The 18,596-nt window shown below is 31.7% G+C and overlaps 1 protein-coding gene across 1 annotated transcript; it reads left to right on the top strand.

Moving 5' to 3' along the window:
* Window positions 1–2,919: 2,919 nt before the first annotated feature.
* LOC111713526 (cyclin-dependent kinase 5 activator 1) lies at window positions 2,920–18,524 on the top strand. Its single transcript, XM_023488400.1, has 9 exons — window positions 2,920–3,215; window positions 6,483–6,723; window positions 7,691–7,855; window positions 9,439–9,636; window positions 9,833–9,970; window positions 11,196–11,243; window positions 12,530–12,633; window positions 14,664–14,744; window positions 15,838–18,524. The coding sequence occupies exons 1-9, from the start codon at window positions 3,187–3,189 to the stop codon at window positions 15,932–15,934; spliced, it is 1,101 nt and encodes a 366-aa protein (XP_023344168.1). The 5' UTR covers window positions 2,920–3,186; the 3' UTR covers window positions 15,935–18,524.
* The last annotated feature ends 72 nt before the right edge of the window (window positions 18,525–18,596 follow it).

An 18,596-nucleotide genomic window follows, 5' to 3' on the forward strand; every position in this document is an offset into this window, starting at 1 on the left:
TTTGAACTGCGTTGTGAAAAAATCATGTTCTTTTCAACATTTGAACCTGATTTTGTCCTGTAAATTTTCCGTTTTTACAATCTTCAGCCCCCTAATCGGAAGAAGACATGGTCCACGCAATGCAGCAAGTTATTTGACAAGAAAACTTGGAAATCCTTCAATTATGGTTTTATTTCTCCGCAGGGAGAATAATATTCATAATAACAACTGTTTTAATATATTATTATTCAATATTTGGTTATATTTCAATCTAATGAATAAGAATATTAAACATTTGTCCCAAAAGTAGATCAAGGGGAAAAAAATCAAATTTCTGGATAAAAATTTTAAAATATTTATTGATAAATATACCAAAGGGAATCTAAAAAAAATCTAGTTATAACTTTTTAACTCGCTTTGGAAATACTGTTAAATGAATACTTTAAATACTTTTTAGTTTTAGTGTGTTCACTGTTCTGCAGTGTTTAGTGCATCGTGTATATTTTTGGTGATGTTACTGTCTATTGTGACGGATGTCTATACTTTTCATATTGTATAATGTTAAAGTATCTTTACTGTCAAATGTTTATACTGTCCAGTTTTTACAATTTCTAGTGACTATACTGTCTAGTATATTCACTGTCTATGTATCTAGTATCATTACTGTCTATGTGTCAAGTATCATTACTGTCTATGTATCTAGTATTATTACTGTCTATGTGTCTATTATCTTTACTGTCTATGTTTCTAGTATCATTACTGTCTATGTATCCAGTATCATTACTGTCTATGTATCTAGTATTATTACTGTCTATGTGTCTAGTTTCTTTACTGTCTATTTATCTAGTATCATTATTGTCTATGTGTCTAGTATCATTATTGTCTATGTATCCAGTATCATTACTTTCTATGTGTCTAAAATCATTATTGTCTCACGTCTATTATCATTACTGTCTACTCTATGTGTCTACCATCATTACTGTCTATGTGTCTAGAATCATTATTGTCTAATGTCCAGTATTGTCACTGTCTATGTGTTTAGAATCATTACTGTCAATATGTCTAGGATTATTACTGTCTATGTGTCTAGAATCATTCTGTCTAACTGTCTACTCTATGTATCTAGTATCATTACTGTCTATGTATGTAGAATCATTATTGTCTAATGTCCAGTATTATTATTTTCTATATGTCTACCGTATTTAGAGTCTATGTGTCTACCCTCATTACTGTCTATATGTCTTGTATTGTCACGGTCTGTGTCTAGAATCATTAATGTAAAATGTCTAGTATAATTACCGTCTATTTGTCTAGAATCATTACTGTCTAACGTCTAGAATCATTACTATCTATGTGTCTTGAATCATTACTGTCTATATGTCTAGTATTATTACTGTCTATGTGTATGGAATCATTAATGTCTATATGTCTAGTATTATTGCTGTTTATGTGTCTAGAATCCTTACTGTCAAACGTCTAGAATCATTACTGTCTATGTGTCTAGAATCATTACTGTCTATATGTAAAGTATTCTTACTGTCTATGTGTATGGAATCATTACTGTCTATATGTCTAGTATTTTTACTGTCTAGTTTTTATTAGTATATAGAGTTCATGTAGCTTAACTAACTAACCAACTACCATGAACTTTCATCTTATTTTCCAAGAGTTAGTTAGCTGTTGCATATTTAAAATAAGAATTCATCAATTAACAAATATTTTGAAAGCAATTAATTTTCTCTGCAAATATCAAACAAAGGGAAATATTTGATACAAATTTTATCAAAAGAATTTGTTTGCAACACAGCCAAGCTAAAATTATCTCTTTCAGAAGAAGAGACGCACAATTGGTGATATTTAACTTTAAACATTAATTATAAACACAATGGAACTTAACACTCGCCTCAGACTTAAATTTTCTAATCTCTGTATTTGTTGGGTAACCTGATGGTGTAAACCTATGATATTTCAACTTAGAATATCGAATGGAACAGAATTAAATGATTGAAATATTAAAGGTTTATTAAATGAGGTTGTAAAGATGTAAGGATTTGAAAACTAGGGTTGGTGCTAGTGTTGTTCAGTTCCTTAATATAATTATGAATTTTTAAAATCCTGGGTTAGAAACGTTAACTCAACAATAACACACTCTACCATATACTTCCTTTTGAAAACATTAACTATTNACTAACCATCGTGAATTCCGAACTGGTTTTTCTTACTTCCTTTGACTGTTGATAAAAATTGGGAAATGGCTGCAATAATTTTCTTTATTGAGACACAATTATTTACTTCTTTTTATTTTTAGAACAGAAATAGAAAATGTAGTTCAAGAGAAATTGTCTTGAATACTCCGGAAACAAATTTTATTTGAAAAATTATTAAATTAACTCGAACATTTTTCATGATTTAAGATCTTTGAATTTTTCTTTCAGGATAAGAATGCATTCTGCTTGATTTGATTTATATAAAAAAAAATGTAGAAGGATTGTTTCTAACACCATACAATAAACATGTTCTGCATTATACTGCATTAAATATATATATATAGATTATTGATAGTTTAACATTAGAATCAACAAAGGATGAGACAAGAAATTGACAATTATTGAATAATTATGTTAATAAATCTGGTTCTTTATAGATACTAAACAGATTCGAGAATTGTTTTTCAGAGATTAATCTTGGATCAATGTTTTTCTTTAAATATATATATATATACAGATAATTTATTAACGATGATAGTCTGAGCATCCATTTGATGATTGAGCGAGGAAAACCAGGCCTCGCGGCCTCACACCAGCCTCCAACATCGATTTACCCAACCAACCTTAGTGGCCTCGTCCTCTCCCTGGCTGGACCAATCAGAGGTCGAGCTGTATGGTTCCAGCCAATCACAAGCAGGGTTGAAAGAGCTTTCTGGTCTGAGAATAGTCTCAGCTTTTCAGTTTCTTGAGGCTGGCAGGCTCATACTGAGGTTACAAGTGGAGTTTTAGAAAATATCATCAAACCCATTCATGGTTTACAAGTTTCCCTTCAAGGGGGTACATTTTAGATCCAGGACTTAATCAGGATATTCGGAGAGAATTGGAAACTATTTTTAGACTCAAACCTGGGTTATCTAGGATCTTCAAGGTGATCTGGCAGGTTCTTAGGCCGCTCTTCTCCTCCTTGCGGCCCAACCTTGCTCCGGAGAAGCAGGAGAAGATGGGAACCGTTCTCAGCTTCTCTCCTAGGTAACTCATATACCTGAGAATCTTTAAAACCCTGACCAGGGGTCAAACTTGGTTTCAAGATAAACCCTTTTATCAGCTGTTTATAAAAGTGTTGGTTGAAGAATACTTCTATACATATATTTTTTTAATCACGTTCCTTAGTTTCTTTACTGTCTATTTANTGATGTCTCAAGTTTCTAATCAGAGGGGTTCATTTATATTTAACGAGTATGAAGGGGGGGGGGGATTCACTAAAATTGACATTGAAACCATACCACGATTTCTCAAAATATATGTAATCTTACTCCAGACTTAGAAATTACCTTGTTAATCTCAATATTCTAGTGCCTTCATGTTTTTTTTCCAATAATTTTCCCATTTATTTATATTTTAACATCCCTCGTTCTCCATTTTCTCGTCCATTCTGCTACTGATTTAGTCATAAAATGTATAAATTATTCTTCTAACCATTTTAAATATCCCTGTTCTCGCCATTTAGTCCATGTTCATGCCATTGAGTCATTTTCTCGCCATATAACCCATTTCCTTCTACCATTTAAAGTATGTATTTTACCCCCAAGTTCTCACATTTTCTCATATAGTCTTCATTTCTCAATTATCCACTTTTCATAATTTTAGTCTTTCTGTATTTTCTTTGAAACATTAATTTGAAGCAAGGTAATAATTATTTGATTGGAAATATTCGAAAAATTAGAAAATGAATGCCATACATACATACACGCTGAACTGTCGTCAATAATTTTACTTTTGTAATCCCTTGTACAACGGTACTGTTATTCTTTGTTTCCCCTCCTGTTATATATGCTACCCCATACTCTTTTATTCCCCTGACCCTTGCTACCATGAATTCCCTCTCTCCCTCCCATAGACAGGTTTCTCTTTATATCCACAATCCACATTCTAACTCTCTCAATACTTACTCCTTTCATCCTTACTCTATCCATCCTTACTCTATCCATCCTTACTCTATCCATCCTTACTCTATCCATCCTTACTCTATGCATCCTTACTCTATCCATCCTCACTCTATCCATCCTTACTCTATCCATCCTTACTCTATCCATCTTTACTCCCTCCATCCTTACTCCCTCCACTCTTACTCTATTCAACCTTAGTCGCTCCATTTTTACTTCCTTCATCTTTATTCCCCTATACTCCCTCCATCATTGCTTCTTCCATCCTTACTCCCACCATATTTTTCTCCCTCCATACTTACTCCATCCCTCCTTACTCCCTTAATTATATATCACCTTGTTTTTAATCCTGAATGTTAAAATCTAATGCTTTTTTATAATCACTGTTGGTGCTAACTCTAACATTATTGAATGACTTTCCTTCCCATTTTTGTCTCGCCAAGCTACTGTTTGGACCAAAATGGTGGCTCGTCAAGCTAATCAAATACGTTTCTGTCAAGCTAGTTTCTCATCAAGCTATTGTCTTGTCAAACTGCCATGTCAAGCAATCATTTGGTTACTGTCTCGGAAAAAATGTAAATTTTTAATAAGAGACTGCAGTATCCAAAACACAACTAAATAATAAATCAATTAAACTATAATTTTATAAAGGATTTCATTATACCTCTACGGTCTACGCTGTAGATTTGGGTTTTCATTGATAAGAAAAATTAACTAGAACCTTTCTGATAGAAACTGCAAACTCAAAGTTTCCAACTATCTCTAAATCATGCATACAAAGGGAGATAAAGAACTGATGTGTTAGACTGCTGATTTTGATCAGAAAGTCAAAGTTTGAAATATCAAAGGTCTAACACATCAGGGTGTACAGATATAAGGACTGGAAAATTAATGTATTTGTTGATTGTTTTTAGACTTTCCATGACATAAACAAGTATCTATATAACTTAAGTTGTAATCTCTGTTAGTCTGTTTGTTTGTTTGTTTGTTTGTCCGATCATAACTCAAGAACCCATGGGCCGATTTGCCTCAAATTTTGATTGGGGAACTCGGGAGACCCACGGGAATGTTCTTAGTTTAGTTTTGAGATTCTAATTTGAGTGAATCGACTTTAATAGCGAAAATTTGGTTTCCCGGTAAAATCGTTCAAGTGCGGGTAAACGGTGGGAGTAACTTTTAGTAACCTGGGCAGCGCTGGGTTCCCAAGCTAGTATTTAATAATACAATAAATATTAAGTTTGTGGACTTTCACACTTAAAACTGTCAACATTAGCTAATTGTTATTGTTAATCAATGTAAAAGTTCAAATTGTGTTTTTCAGCTCATTTTTCACTCATTTGTTTTCGTAATTCCCAAGGAGGCAAAGGACAACCCGTTATTAATTATAAACTGATTTTATTTCTATCCGATATTTCTCAAGAAACCGTTTTATAAAACCGTACTGCCTGGCAGCACAGCCAGGACATTTTCTTTTTTAAAGAAAAGAAAAAGAAAAAAGATAAAAAAGATAAAAAAAGAAGAGGACAAAAAATTATGTTTTTGACATTTCTAATCTAAGAAACTAAGTTCTTTACACAAAATCTGATTATCAAACCTATATATATTTGCAACCCATTGTCATAGATCTTTCAAACTCTGATTAACAAACCTATATATATTTGCAACCCATTGTCATAGATCTTTGATATTTCAAACTATGGTTTATGTTAGATCAATTAATCCAACTTTGAAATATCATAGCTTAACATCATCATGTTGTAAAGATATAGGGATTAGAAAATTTGAGTTTGTGGCAAAAACTTTCTTTCCTGGTTTAATTTTGAATACAAATTACAATCAGTTCTAGGGTTTTCTTCATGATCATAATTTGGATTATATCCTTGTCTATATAGTCTACAAGTTCTATTCTTGTCTGTCTATAAAATATCCTTGTCTATATAGTCTACAAGTTCTATCCTTGTCTGTCTATAAAGTAACCTTGGCATTGATTGAAAATGTATCATCAGTGAAAGCCATGTTTTCTGTATGCGGGCGCTGAAAGAAGAAATACTTTATTTATTTAGACAAAACATTAGTGCACTGTAGAAACCAGAATACAGTGGAATTATTTACATCACTAAGAAATAATACTAAGGATTTTATAATCCATTTTTTATGTTAAATCATAACTCAGGAACCCCTTGACCGATTTGACTCCAATTTTGTTTGGGCATTCGGTATACCTTCTGTATAACAGAATATTTTTCTAGAGGCTCATCGGTAATTTTGTGTAAAATTTTATTTATTTGATCTTGGACTAGAGACCTATCTTATCTTTAAACAAATATGTTTTAATGATTCATTTATTTTTTAGAGAGAAGAACCCCCCTTACTCCCTGGACTACACCAACCCTATCAACAATATCAACTATGAAACAATCAATAACCTGAAGAATAAAGAACTTCTGATAAGTAACGAGAACGCACATCTTCTCGTTGAAAAGAATGCCCTAGAGAAGAATCTGAAGAAACACTCCTTGTTCATAAATGCGCTCAGCTGGAAAAAATTCAACGCTGGGAAAAAGAAATCAGATCATATTCCTATCAAATCAAAGGTTGGGAAAACATTCAATTATATTAATGAACATAAAACGTAGGATTCGAACAATTTTTTAAATTCATATTGCTGACAAAAATATGCCTCCAGAGGCCGAATTTAAATAATTTGAGCCCCGGCTTAAATCCGCCAAAACCCGGTTAAAATTGAGGGCCGGCTTAAATTTGATACAATTTTAAGTGGAACCAAGCATATTTAAACCGCGACTCCAATTCTTTAAATTTGGTCTCTGGAAAATCGTTTTTATTTTCAATGATAGGCGGTTTCTAAAAATTTACGCAAAATATGACTTTTTTAAAAACATTTTGTAAATTACGTAATTGTAATTACTAAAAACACGTTTTTTCTCATCTTTCACGCTAACTATGTAGAAGATCAAATTATATAGCAAGAATTATGGTACGAGTTTGTGACCTCCTAGCTAGAAATTCAAAACTTTTTTTTGTTCTACTCAAACCGCTTCTAAAAGAGGAGGTACGAGAGTGAAATTTCTTCAAAGCAATTGAGTCCTTGCCGGAAATTCAAATTTTTAATCCCAATATCTTTGAAAGCTGATGGCGTAAATCTTTTTTATTTCAAACTTAAATTTTCTCATCTAACAGAATTCACAGTTTGAAATATCTAAGGTCTACGACGTTTGGTAGCAAAGAAAGGAATTAGAAAATCAGAGTTTGTGGAGAAGTCTCAATTCCTTTCACGTGCTATTTAAGTTTTATAAAAAAGAATTTATTTTAAAACTTGTGACAACTTTTTCTCTCATAAAGGATACTAATTCTATTCATTAAATGCGAGAAAACTTCTCATTATCTCTCTACAGTCTCCATTTTATAATTCTATTCATTAAATACGAGAAAACTTCTCATTATCTCTCTACAGTCTCCATTTTATAATCATATTCATTAAATACGAGAAAACTTCTCATAATCTCTACAGTCTTCATTTTATAATTCTAGTTCATGTTTCAGGGTTTATCTTTCCGAGCTCCCCTGGACAATATTCATCCCTTGGTAGACAACAACAAGAATATTCAGGCAGCACTCTGCCATGGTTCAAGAACAACCAGTCTTTTAGAGGAGAGAAAATCATTGGATATAGCAACTAAACATACTAACAAATACAAGATTAGTCAGGTATTGGATATATAGCAACTAAACATACTAACAAATACAAGATTAGTCAGGTATTGGATATATATAGCAACTAAACATACTAACAAATACAAGATTAGTCAGGTATTGGATATATAACAACTAAACATACCAACAAATACAAGATTAGTCAGGTATTGGATATATATAGCAACTAAACATACCAACAAATACAAGATTAGTCAGGTATTGGATATATAGCAACTAAACATACTAACAAATACAAGATTAGTCAGGTATTGGATATATAGCAACTAAACATACCAACAAATACAAGATTAGTCAGGTATTGGATATATATAGCAACTAAACATAACAACAAATACAAGATTAGTCAGGTATTGGATTAGATGCATGTGGTATACTGCATGCTGGTATATTTAGAATTAGGATTGATATATTGAATAATCGTGTTCTAAGTTTATCAATCTTTACTGTAAGTTGGGAAACCATATTTCAAATATGATTATTTTGTCTATTGAACATGATACCTCTATTATTCTTCTATGACGATAGACGGTTTTCTTGGTAATGATATATAATTTGATAATATGAACACATGTATACACAAATCATGCCCATTCATGATTATAAATTAGAATCAACCTGAAGTGAGTTTTCAAAAACATGAAATTACTATTATTTAACAAGAGCCTTAACATATATTTTTTTCAGAAAAGTTAACGTTTAAAGTAAACATAATTTAAAACGAAAAGGCTTTCCTTAATGTTACCACCAGAATCAGAAACATTAACATTTTTAACGCCAAACTTTATAATGAACAATAAACATGAAGAAAAACCTGAATCTAGTTCTTGATCAAATTTAAACAATGAAAATGTTAGAAATTTAACCTTTTCGTGCAGTGTATGGCTTCAATGTTTGATTCCACGTGTTGTCACATGCTTCATCTCCATGTGCTTACAGCTAAAGGAAATTTATTCATTTATTCATTTTTTTTTTTTTTTTTAATTCAAAAAAAGAAATTCACGTTATCCCAATTTATTAATTTTACATAATATTTTTCTATTTTTTTAAGATTTAATTAGAAAATTCATACATACTTTATATTCTAAACCACTTCCAGTCTTTGTTATGTCGGGGTTATTTTCTATAAAACTTTTTAGGATTTGTTCTGAATATTTTACAAGAATAATATTTCCTTAAAACTGTGTGATGCAAACACAACACTTAAATTTTCACACACCAAAAGTTAAATTAGAAAAAAACATAGGGAAACAATCTTTTTTGAAATTAAAGTAAACTCATTTTAAGAGTAGTCTTAGAATTCTATAATACTACTTTACATAAACATTATACAGGCTGACTAAAAATAATACTTTAAACACTTTAAGGAACCATGCTGTCCTCGACTCAAACATTTTAGAGAAAGATTTGTTAGTTTTTATAACTAACTTTGCCTACGGTATTTCTAGAAAGCTAATCATATATATTATACAGCTATTGTCTAACATTCCATGTAGAAGAACGAAATTCTTCATTGAAGAATCATCTAGTCACTTAAACTTTATATCAAAATATTAATCTGAGTTTTATTTGATTAGGCGTCCCCAACTCCAGTTGCAGGAACAACAGCATCAACAACAATACCAACATCACCACCTGGAGACAGGAAACAGCACAACAACAATGTCAGGAAGGAGGAAACATTCCTGAGCAATAACAACAACACAACAACAAACAACAACAAGGTGGAACTACCCAGTCAAGTTAAATCCGGAACTAAGAAAACTGTAATCCAGGTACAACATTAGTGGGTGATGCGGAGTGGGGAAGGTAAAAGCAAAAATAAAGCTTTTTATTTTATTTTATCTTAAACTAGTTTAATAAATTTAAGGATGAAGTATGGACAAAACAACATCTTTAAATATATTCAGTTTCCCTAAACAAATATTAATAGACATTTTTCAAATCAATTAGCTTTTAATGATGTTGTAGGCGAGTACAAGTGAGCTGTTAAAGTGTTTGGGGAACTTTCTCTACAAGCGCTGCTACAGGCTCAGGGACTTCCAGCCCGGGGACTGCATCATGTGGCTGAGGACGGTTGATAGATCTCTTCTTCTCCAGGGTTGGCAGGTACACAACACAGATGGATATCCAGGATAGGCCAAGAGTAGGGAGTAAGAATGAATCAGCAGGTTGGATAAAAGATTAGGAAAATTCTATTCTAATATATACATGTAAGATAATTTTACAACAATTGGTTTATTGTTTGGTCAAAAATGTCCAACATTATGCATAAAAGTACAGAATACAAATTCTACATCTATACTCACTATTTCCAATGTTATCTTTATCAGGAAACACTTTCCATTTAAAGAGGCATAATACTTTTCAAACTTTTGTTTGAGCAATAAAGGTACGGTGTAAGATATCCTTGTGTTTTAAATTGTAAATTGAAATGGGTTCCTAAACCTGCCAAATAATAATCCAATAGAGAAAGCTAGGATATTTTCTCAATAATAGTAAGAGCTGGAAGGATTAGCAAAGATAAAAATAGAAATATTTCTCAGAATCTCGGAAAAATAATTATTTGATTGTTAATAAATTGTGTTTTCGTAACATTTTTGTAAAATAACAACAAAGATATTTTTTCCAACGGTTTTACTGATCTTTATTGTAATTTCTCTTTAGAAAACTTACAATTGTTTAAATTACTATTCTACGATATTTCTTTTAAAGTTTGCAATTTTTTTCGAAACCAAGGATCGGTTAAAAATATGAGCATTTAGTAATTGTCATTCATCATTGAAAAGTGAAGTTTAGATATACAATAAACCTATAGATAGACCAGAAATGTTTCTCTTCTTCAAAACCAACCGTTAAAGTAAGGATATAAATATATTTCTGAAGATAAATATGTTAAAGTATATCTAAATATGTATTTATATGGAAATATCCTTATTGTAAGAATAGAGGGAGAGAATTGTCAGTTTATAATTGAAAAGATAATGAGAAGGGACGGAGAAAAAATATTTAATCAAATATATTGATTATTTAGATAATAGATACTATAGATACTAGATAATAGAGCTAGAATACTGGATATACTACTTATATGGAGCTAAATTACTAAGTACTTGAATATGAAGCCATAATACTAGATACTAGATAATGCAGCTGGAATACTAGATATACCACATATGGAGCTAAATTACTAATTACTTGAATATGCAGCCATAATACTAGATAGATAGTTTGAATGGATAGCATAAAAATACAGACGAAATATCTAAAAATACAGACGAAATATCTAAAAATACCAACTAAAAATAATTCTTTTTAAATGTTTCTTTTTCAGGATATTGCCTTCATTAATCCTGCTAATGTCGTCTTTGTATACCTGCTGGTAAGTTTAACAACAGACATCTTCTACAATTGATTAAGTACTTTAAAAATTATAGAAACGAAGTGACAGGACTTAAGCTTTATTTGACAAATCGAAAAGTGAAAAAATCTAAATAAATATTTTTTTGACTTTGTTCAGTTTTTCTCAGTTTTATCATCGCTTTTGACAGCTGATACAATTTACAGACAAATTTTGTAGAAAAGTTTAATATTTCAGGTTTTAAAATATGTTATAAAGATGAATTTAGTTAAAATCTGTTATAAATAGTTATAAATATATTAGAACGTGGAAGCTGGCAAGGTTTATTGAACTGAAAAGTAATTGGATTTGGAATTTTTAAATTCTCTAAAAACAAATCCAAGTCGAGGAAAAGAATGAATTAATAACAATCAATAAAATAAACATATATGGGTTCGTAACTATTTAGTTCTATATGTATCTAGGTCAGGGATTGTTTATTCATAAACCTATCTAGGTTCGGGATTGTTTAATCATAAACGAATCTAGGTTCGGGATTGTTTAATAATAAACGTATCTAGGTTCGGGATTGTTTAATAATAAACCTATCTAGGTTCGGGATTGTTTATTCATAAATGTATCTAGGTTCAGGATTGTTTAATCATAAACGTATCTAGATTTGAGATTGTTTAATAATAAATGTATCTAGGTTAAGGATGGTTTAATCATAAACCTATTCATAAAAGTATCTAGGTTCGGGATGGTTTAATCATAAACGTATCTAGGTTCGGGATTGTTTAATCATAAACCTATCTAGGTTCGGGATTGTTTAATCATAAACCTATCTAGGTTCGGGATTGTTTAATCATAAACGTATCTAGGTTCGGAATTGTTTAATCATATACGTATCTAGGTTCGGGATTATTTAATGATAAATGTATCTAGGTTCGGGATGGTTTAATCATAAACGTATCTATGTTCGGGATTGTTTAATCATAAACAAATGTAGGTTGGAGGTTGTTTAATGATAAATGTATCTAGGTTCGGAGTTGTTAAATAATAAACGTTTTTAGGTTCAGGAAGGTTTAATTATAACCGTATCTAGGTTCGGTTCGGGATTATTTAATCAGAAATGTATCTAGGGATTATTAAGTTTACAAAATATCTAGGTTCGGGATTGTTTAATGAGTAATGTATCTAGGTTAAGGATTATTTAGTTTATAATATATCTAGGTTCGAGATTGTTTAATCATAAATGTAAATAGGTTAAGGATTGGTTCAAAATAAAAGTATCTGGCTCAGGTTTGTTTAACCATAAACGTACCTAGGTTCGGGATTGTGTTGATGAGAATATCACAAAGGAGTCTGAGCTTCAAGCTATTGTTCTGACCTGCCTCTACCTGTCCTACAGCTATATGGGGAATGAAATCAGGTTTGTCCCTTTTCCTCATAATCTGTGTTTGCAGGTTTTTGGGTTTCTATATATTCCTTGTATATTTTTTAACACTTTCAGTTTCTAAGATTTTTAAAAATAATTAATACTGTTATTATCTTAACTTGGGATAAAAAAAATTACTCCGAAATCCGTCCTTTTTTCTCATTGTTCTGATTATCTCCATTTATCCGGAACGCTATAATTAAACAGCAAGGGATATTAATTTACAAATTTGATTCTCAAGGGCAATAAAGTTTTTTAATTAAGGGTTTACAGTTACTTAAACGTTAAAGAAACTAATGAACAGGAAAAACATTTTAATTTGAATGACGGAAAAGAAGAAGAAACTGGAGAATAAGGAAATGAGGAAGATAATTCTATTATAAAACTTAAATAAAAAAGATATCTTTATTAGACCTTCAATTAAAAGTTATATTTCCCACAAAAAAAATTTTTAATTAATATTCACAAAAGGGCAAATGAACTTTTTATTATATTCTTACTCGGAAGGAATCAAATTAATGATCTCCACGTTTTGAAAATAGATTTTTTTGTTCACTTGTTATTTCTATTTAATGGTTATTTGTGGATTTCTACTAAAGAAACAATGGAGGAAATCGTCAGAATTAAACACTTGTCGAGCTAGAATTCCGTCGATAGCTTTCCAATAATTGATGGGATTTAAAAAGAAACAATTGTGCATACACCCCTTTACATGAATAGAGTATCCATGCAGTCCTTTCAGTACAACCGTTTATTTGTTTAGCNATAGTGCATACACCCCTTTACATGAATAGAGTATCCCTGCAGTCCTTTCCAATAATTGATGAGATTTAAAGGGTACCATAGTGCATACACCCCTTTACATGAATAGAGTATCCATGCAGTCCTTGCAGTACAAACGTTTATTTGTTTAGCTCTAATAGTCTAGTCTGGTTTCTACACATATTCATTAAAAACAAAACTTCTAAAAAATATTTACGTATCTTATGTTGATTTATATTTTATAAATCTTTGGATTTCTTTTAAAAAGAAAATATCAAAATCTGATCAATCTAGGTAGTAAAATGCAATCTAAAAGAAATTTTCAAATTTCGTTGAACGTCAAGTTTTTTATTCAATTTGACTATAGAAATTTAAGTTTAATTGACATCAGAAAATAAAATTTCTCGGTAACAAGAAAATACAAAATTTGACTAGATGCTTGCTTTCAACCTCGAAACAAAACTCGGTAACATGTTACGTTGCATTTAAATTAACCATGATACAAAAAAAAATATAAAAAGTGACAACCTTGCACTCCTTGTGTCCATAACAAACAAATTGTGATCCAGAGCCATGCTACTTTTAAAGAAATATTCTTCTGGTAGGTTTAGTTGTTCTTGCTCTTTACTCCTGAGTAAACAGTACTCTAATATCTGCTTATTCTAAGCAAATGTAGTGTTTATACGCCGTAAACCCCAACTACGTCTTTTCTTCTCTACAGATTGTTTTTTCACAGTCGCAATAAAAATATCAAAAAGAGGAGACACCATGTTTTATCTACATAGGTTTATTCACAAAGGTTGTAACTTCAGATTCAATCTTTCTTTCTTACATGTAAAGTTTTTTTTTATTTCTTACCCTATTTCTTTCTTTGCTTAATCATAAAGTTGTGACTATGAACTATTGCCGTGGCAAGAAACCTATTTACAGTTCATCTTGTTGTTCATCATTTGTACACGGGCAGCCGTAGTAAATTTGAATTTCCGAGCCGGGTCAACCTTTCCGGTCCCAATTTGTACTGTATCGGCCAGACATTGGGTAAGTAAAGCAGACACTCAATAGGACTAGCCGGTGCAGCAAGGTTGACGCGGTCAGAGTTTTAGTTAGGTCGTCATTAAAGTTTGATCTTTTGAAGGTAACCCTGCAAGCAAAACATTAATTTTTTTCTTCCGTGCTCTCAACATTAACTAGTTAACAGCTGGATTAAAAGTTTATGCATTTATCCTCTCCCCTGAGTTATGAATTAATTAGTTTTCTTTTAGTTATCCGCTGAAACCGTTCTTGGTAGAGACGGATAAAGAAAAGTTCTGGGATAGATGTGTCAATATTATAAATAAACTTAGGTAAATTTTTTATTTTGAAAACTATAAATCTACGTATGTTCAATGTACGTGCATATTTTTAACAATGTTATTTGGAAAATTTTTTTTAAATAGTACGCTAAAGAAACGCTAATTGGTTCCATTCCACTTCTATGCGGATCCCTATCCTGGAGTTATTTAGTAAAATGTTGGACCCAGATCCTGTATCCGTCCTGTAAAATCTTGGACACAGATCCTGGATCCGTCTTGTAAAATGTTAGACCCAGATCCTGGATCCGTCTTGTAAAAGCAAGAAATCGGATTTAACCCAAACATATTTACAAAAGTATCATTTCCGAACATTTCCCTTTTTCACAATTATTTCATGATTCAACTTCATCGACAAATGACACCAGTATTTAAAAAAATAAAAAAAACTTCTTTTATATTTTGATTTAAATTTTGCCACAAATATTGCGGATTCGGATCCGGATCCTAGAGTTTAAATTCACCTTGATTTCTAATAATGTCCTCGTCACTAAGTCGTTGACTCTCATAGAAAGTTTCAGATGAACCCTTGAAGGAGCACAATATGGTTTCTTTAACATTTTAAATTGGAGTATTCTTAACTTGAAAAATGAAAGGGGGGTATATAACGAACCGTGTCTCAATGTTCTATCAGAAAAAATCATGAAAACTAAAAAGAATCTTTCAGAAACATCGAAACTGAATAAGATAAAATCTTTTACTCCAATTGGCTTTTACGAGCGCTCAATACAAAACTTGCAGTGGCCGAATTTAAAGAATTTGAGCGGCGGTTTAAATTTAAGCCGCGGTTTAAATATGGTTGGTTCCACTTAAAATTGTATCAAATGTTTCAAGATTTAAACCGGCGCTTAATTTAAACCGGGGTTTGGCGGATTTAAACCGCGGCTCAAATTCTTTAAATTCCATCTCAGATAAGGGTTTAAAAGTAAACTATATTTTCTTGTTGGATGAAATTCTTAATATCAGGTTTTTAATTAAATTGTTTTGCAAAACTCTCGTCGTCTAGAGAACATCGCTTAACAATCCAAAATATAGTTTTAAACAAAAAGCAAGAAAATATTTAAAATTTATATTCTTTAATCTTTAGTTCTCCAATGCTGAGGATAAACTCTGAACCTAGTTTCTTCACTGAAATCTTCACTGAGCTGAAGGGAGTTGGTCAGCACATAGAGTTCAGAGCTTGAGGATTTAACATTGATCCCAGATTCACGACTCCGTCTTCCTCATATAATTAGAACTAGAACCAGAGTTTTCTCTTAAAATAGTCTTTAATTATCCCTCTTCCATCTCCAGGTCCTTTTCCGGTCCATCCTCCTTTTCATCCTTTCCATGGGTTTCTTTTTTCTCCTTAATTTTCTCTTCTTGAAATCCTTCCTCAATTTCATTCTTCTCATCTTTCTCATCTTCTATTTTCCTCATTTTTATTCTTCTCATCATCTTCATCCTTTCTCATCTTAGTCCTTCCTCCTCTTCCTTTCTCATCTTAGTCCTTCCTCATCTTCAACCTTCCCCATCTTCATCCTTCCTCATCTTCAACCTTCCCCATCTTCATCCTTCCTAATTTTCATTCTTTCTCATCTTTATCTTCGTCATTCCTCATACTCATATTACGTTCATCCTTTTCGTGAAGCTTAATCTTCCTTCTAATCCTCCTCATCCTGTCCTTTCCCTTCCCATTATCTAATATCTCTGTCCCTGATTCATATATTTTACATATGTAAAACACGAGTTTTCAGCTAAAAACCAACCGAATCGAACCTAAACTTGTCTTTAATGTAGTTCCTGAGTTCTGAATATTTAGTAAATAATATTATTATTATTATTATTATTGTTATCATTCTCCTATTTATTATTCTTATGTTTAAAGATTTTCCCTTTACTTATAAATGAAAAGGTCTTTTGATCTCATTGCAGTAGGTTAATTTAATATTATAATTTCTCTTTCATCAAAAAGTTACGATATTTCCATCTTAGAGTTAGGTTCAGATGATTTGAAAGGACGGATAAAAGTCTATAAAATACAAAGATTCTAATTAAAAATTAATCAATTGAACTTTCTCCAGCACACTGGTTTAGTAAGACTAGCTGCAGAGGATTGTTGAAGGGGTTTCTTACACCTTCAGATCTTATTTTCATTGATGTAATGATATTTTAATTCTTCTTGAAATTTCACATCCTGAACTCTGGGCTGATCCTATCTCTACAATAGATCTTCAACCCTAGCTTGCGGATCTTAGTCCAACCTAGGAGAATAGATTCAGTTTTATCTTAGAAGAAACCATCGGAAGATGACGATATAAGCAAATAAACAAATACTCTTAAAAATAATGAATGATCTCTAGTTTGCGCGGAGCAGCGCTGAATGAATATGTATATTTTTACAAATTATTGGTCGATTCATGGATATTTTCTACAGTATGTTTGTCAGGGGTAAACTTAAGTTTTGTTTATTTTAAGTTCTTGGTTGTGATTCAAGACGGATTAAATTTTAAGAATGAATCTCAGAATGAATTAAAAATATGAGAAAATGTTTGTTAACATCCACTATTTATTCATGTATCCTGGATCTATTTAGGACTATGAACTAGTCTTGTATCCTGGATCTAGGACTATAAACTAGTCTTGTACCCTGAATATAGAACTAAAGAATAGTCATGTATTCTAGATCTAGGACCATGAACTAGTCGTGTATCCTAGATTTAGGGCTATGAACTAGTCCTGTATCCTGGATCTACGTCTAGGAACTAGTCCTGTATGCAAGATCTAGGACTATGAACTAGTCCTGTATCCAAGATCTAGAACTATGAACTAGTCTTGTATCCTGTATCTACAACTAGGAACTAGTCCTGTTTCCAAGATCTAGGACTATGAACTAGTCTTGTATAATGTATCTGCAACTAGGAACTAGTCTTGTATAATGTATCTGCAACTAGGAACTAGTCTTGTATCCAAGATCTAGGACTATGAACTAGTCCTGTATCCTGGATCTGCAACTAGGAACTAGTCCTGTATCCAAGATCTAGGACTATGAACTAGTCCTGTATCCTGGATCTACAACTATGAACTAGTCTTGTATCCTAGATCTACAACTAGGAACTAGTCTTATATCCAAGATCTAGGACTATGAACAAGTCATGTATCCTGGATCTACAACTAGGAACTAGTCCTTGTATCCTAGATCTAGGTCTATGAACTAGGCCTGTATCCTGGATCTACAACTAGGAACTAGTCCTGTATCCAAGATCTAGGACTATGATTACCTCTATCCTGGATCTACAACTAGGAACTAGTCTTGTATCCAAGATCTAGGACTAAGAACTAATCCTGTATCATGTATCTACAACTAGGAACTAGTCTTATATCCAAGATCTAGGACTATGAACAAGTCATGTATCCTGGATCTACAACTAGGAACTAGTCCTGTATCCAAGATCTAGGACTATGAACTAGTCCGGTATCCTGGATCTGCAACTAGGAACTAGTCCTGTATCCAAGATCTAGGACTAAGAACTAGTCCTGTATCCTGGATCTACAACTATAGACTAATCTTGTATCCTAGATCTTGAAAAGAGTTCTCTAAAAATCAATCTGAATATTGATTCTGAAAGATGAACTTTAACATTATAGTATGACGTGATTTCCCCGTATTGTAAACTTGTCTTTTAAACTCGATATCAAATATTTAACAATTTGTTAAAAATATATTATTTCACAAACATTGTAATATTCTAATTAGAAACCAGGTTATCCAGTAAATATATATTTATCAGCGTATCCATTACAACCGACGCCATGAGAAGATAATTCATTTAATTTAGAAACATTAATTTTACAAAAATTGTGAAT

The sequence above is a fragment of the Eurytemora carolleeae genome, unplaced genomic scaffold (genome assembly GCF_000591075.1).
Source record: "Eurytemora carolleeae unplaced genomic scaffold, Eaff_2.0 scaffold1440, whole genome shotgun sequence".
Lineage (NCBI taxonomy): Eukaryota > Metazoa > Arthropoda > Copepoda > Calanoida > Temoridae > Eurytemora > Eurytemora carolleeae.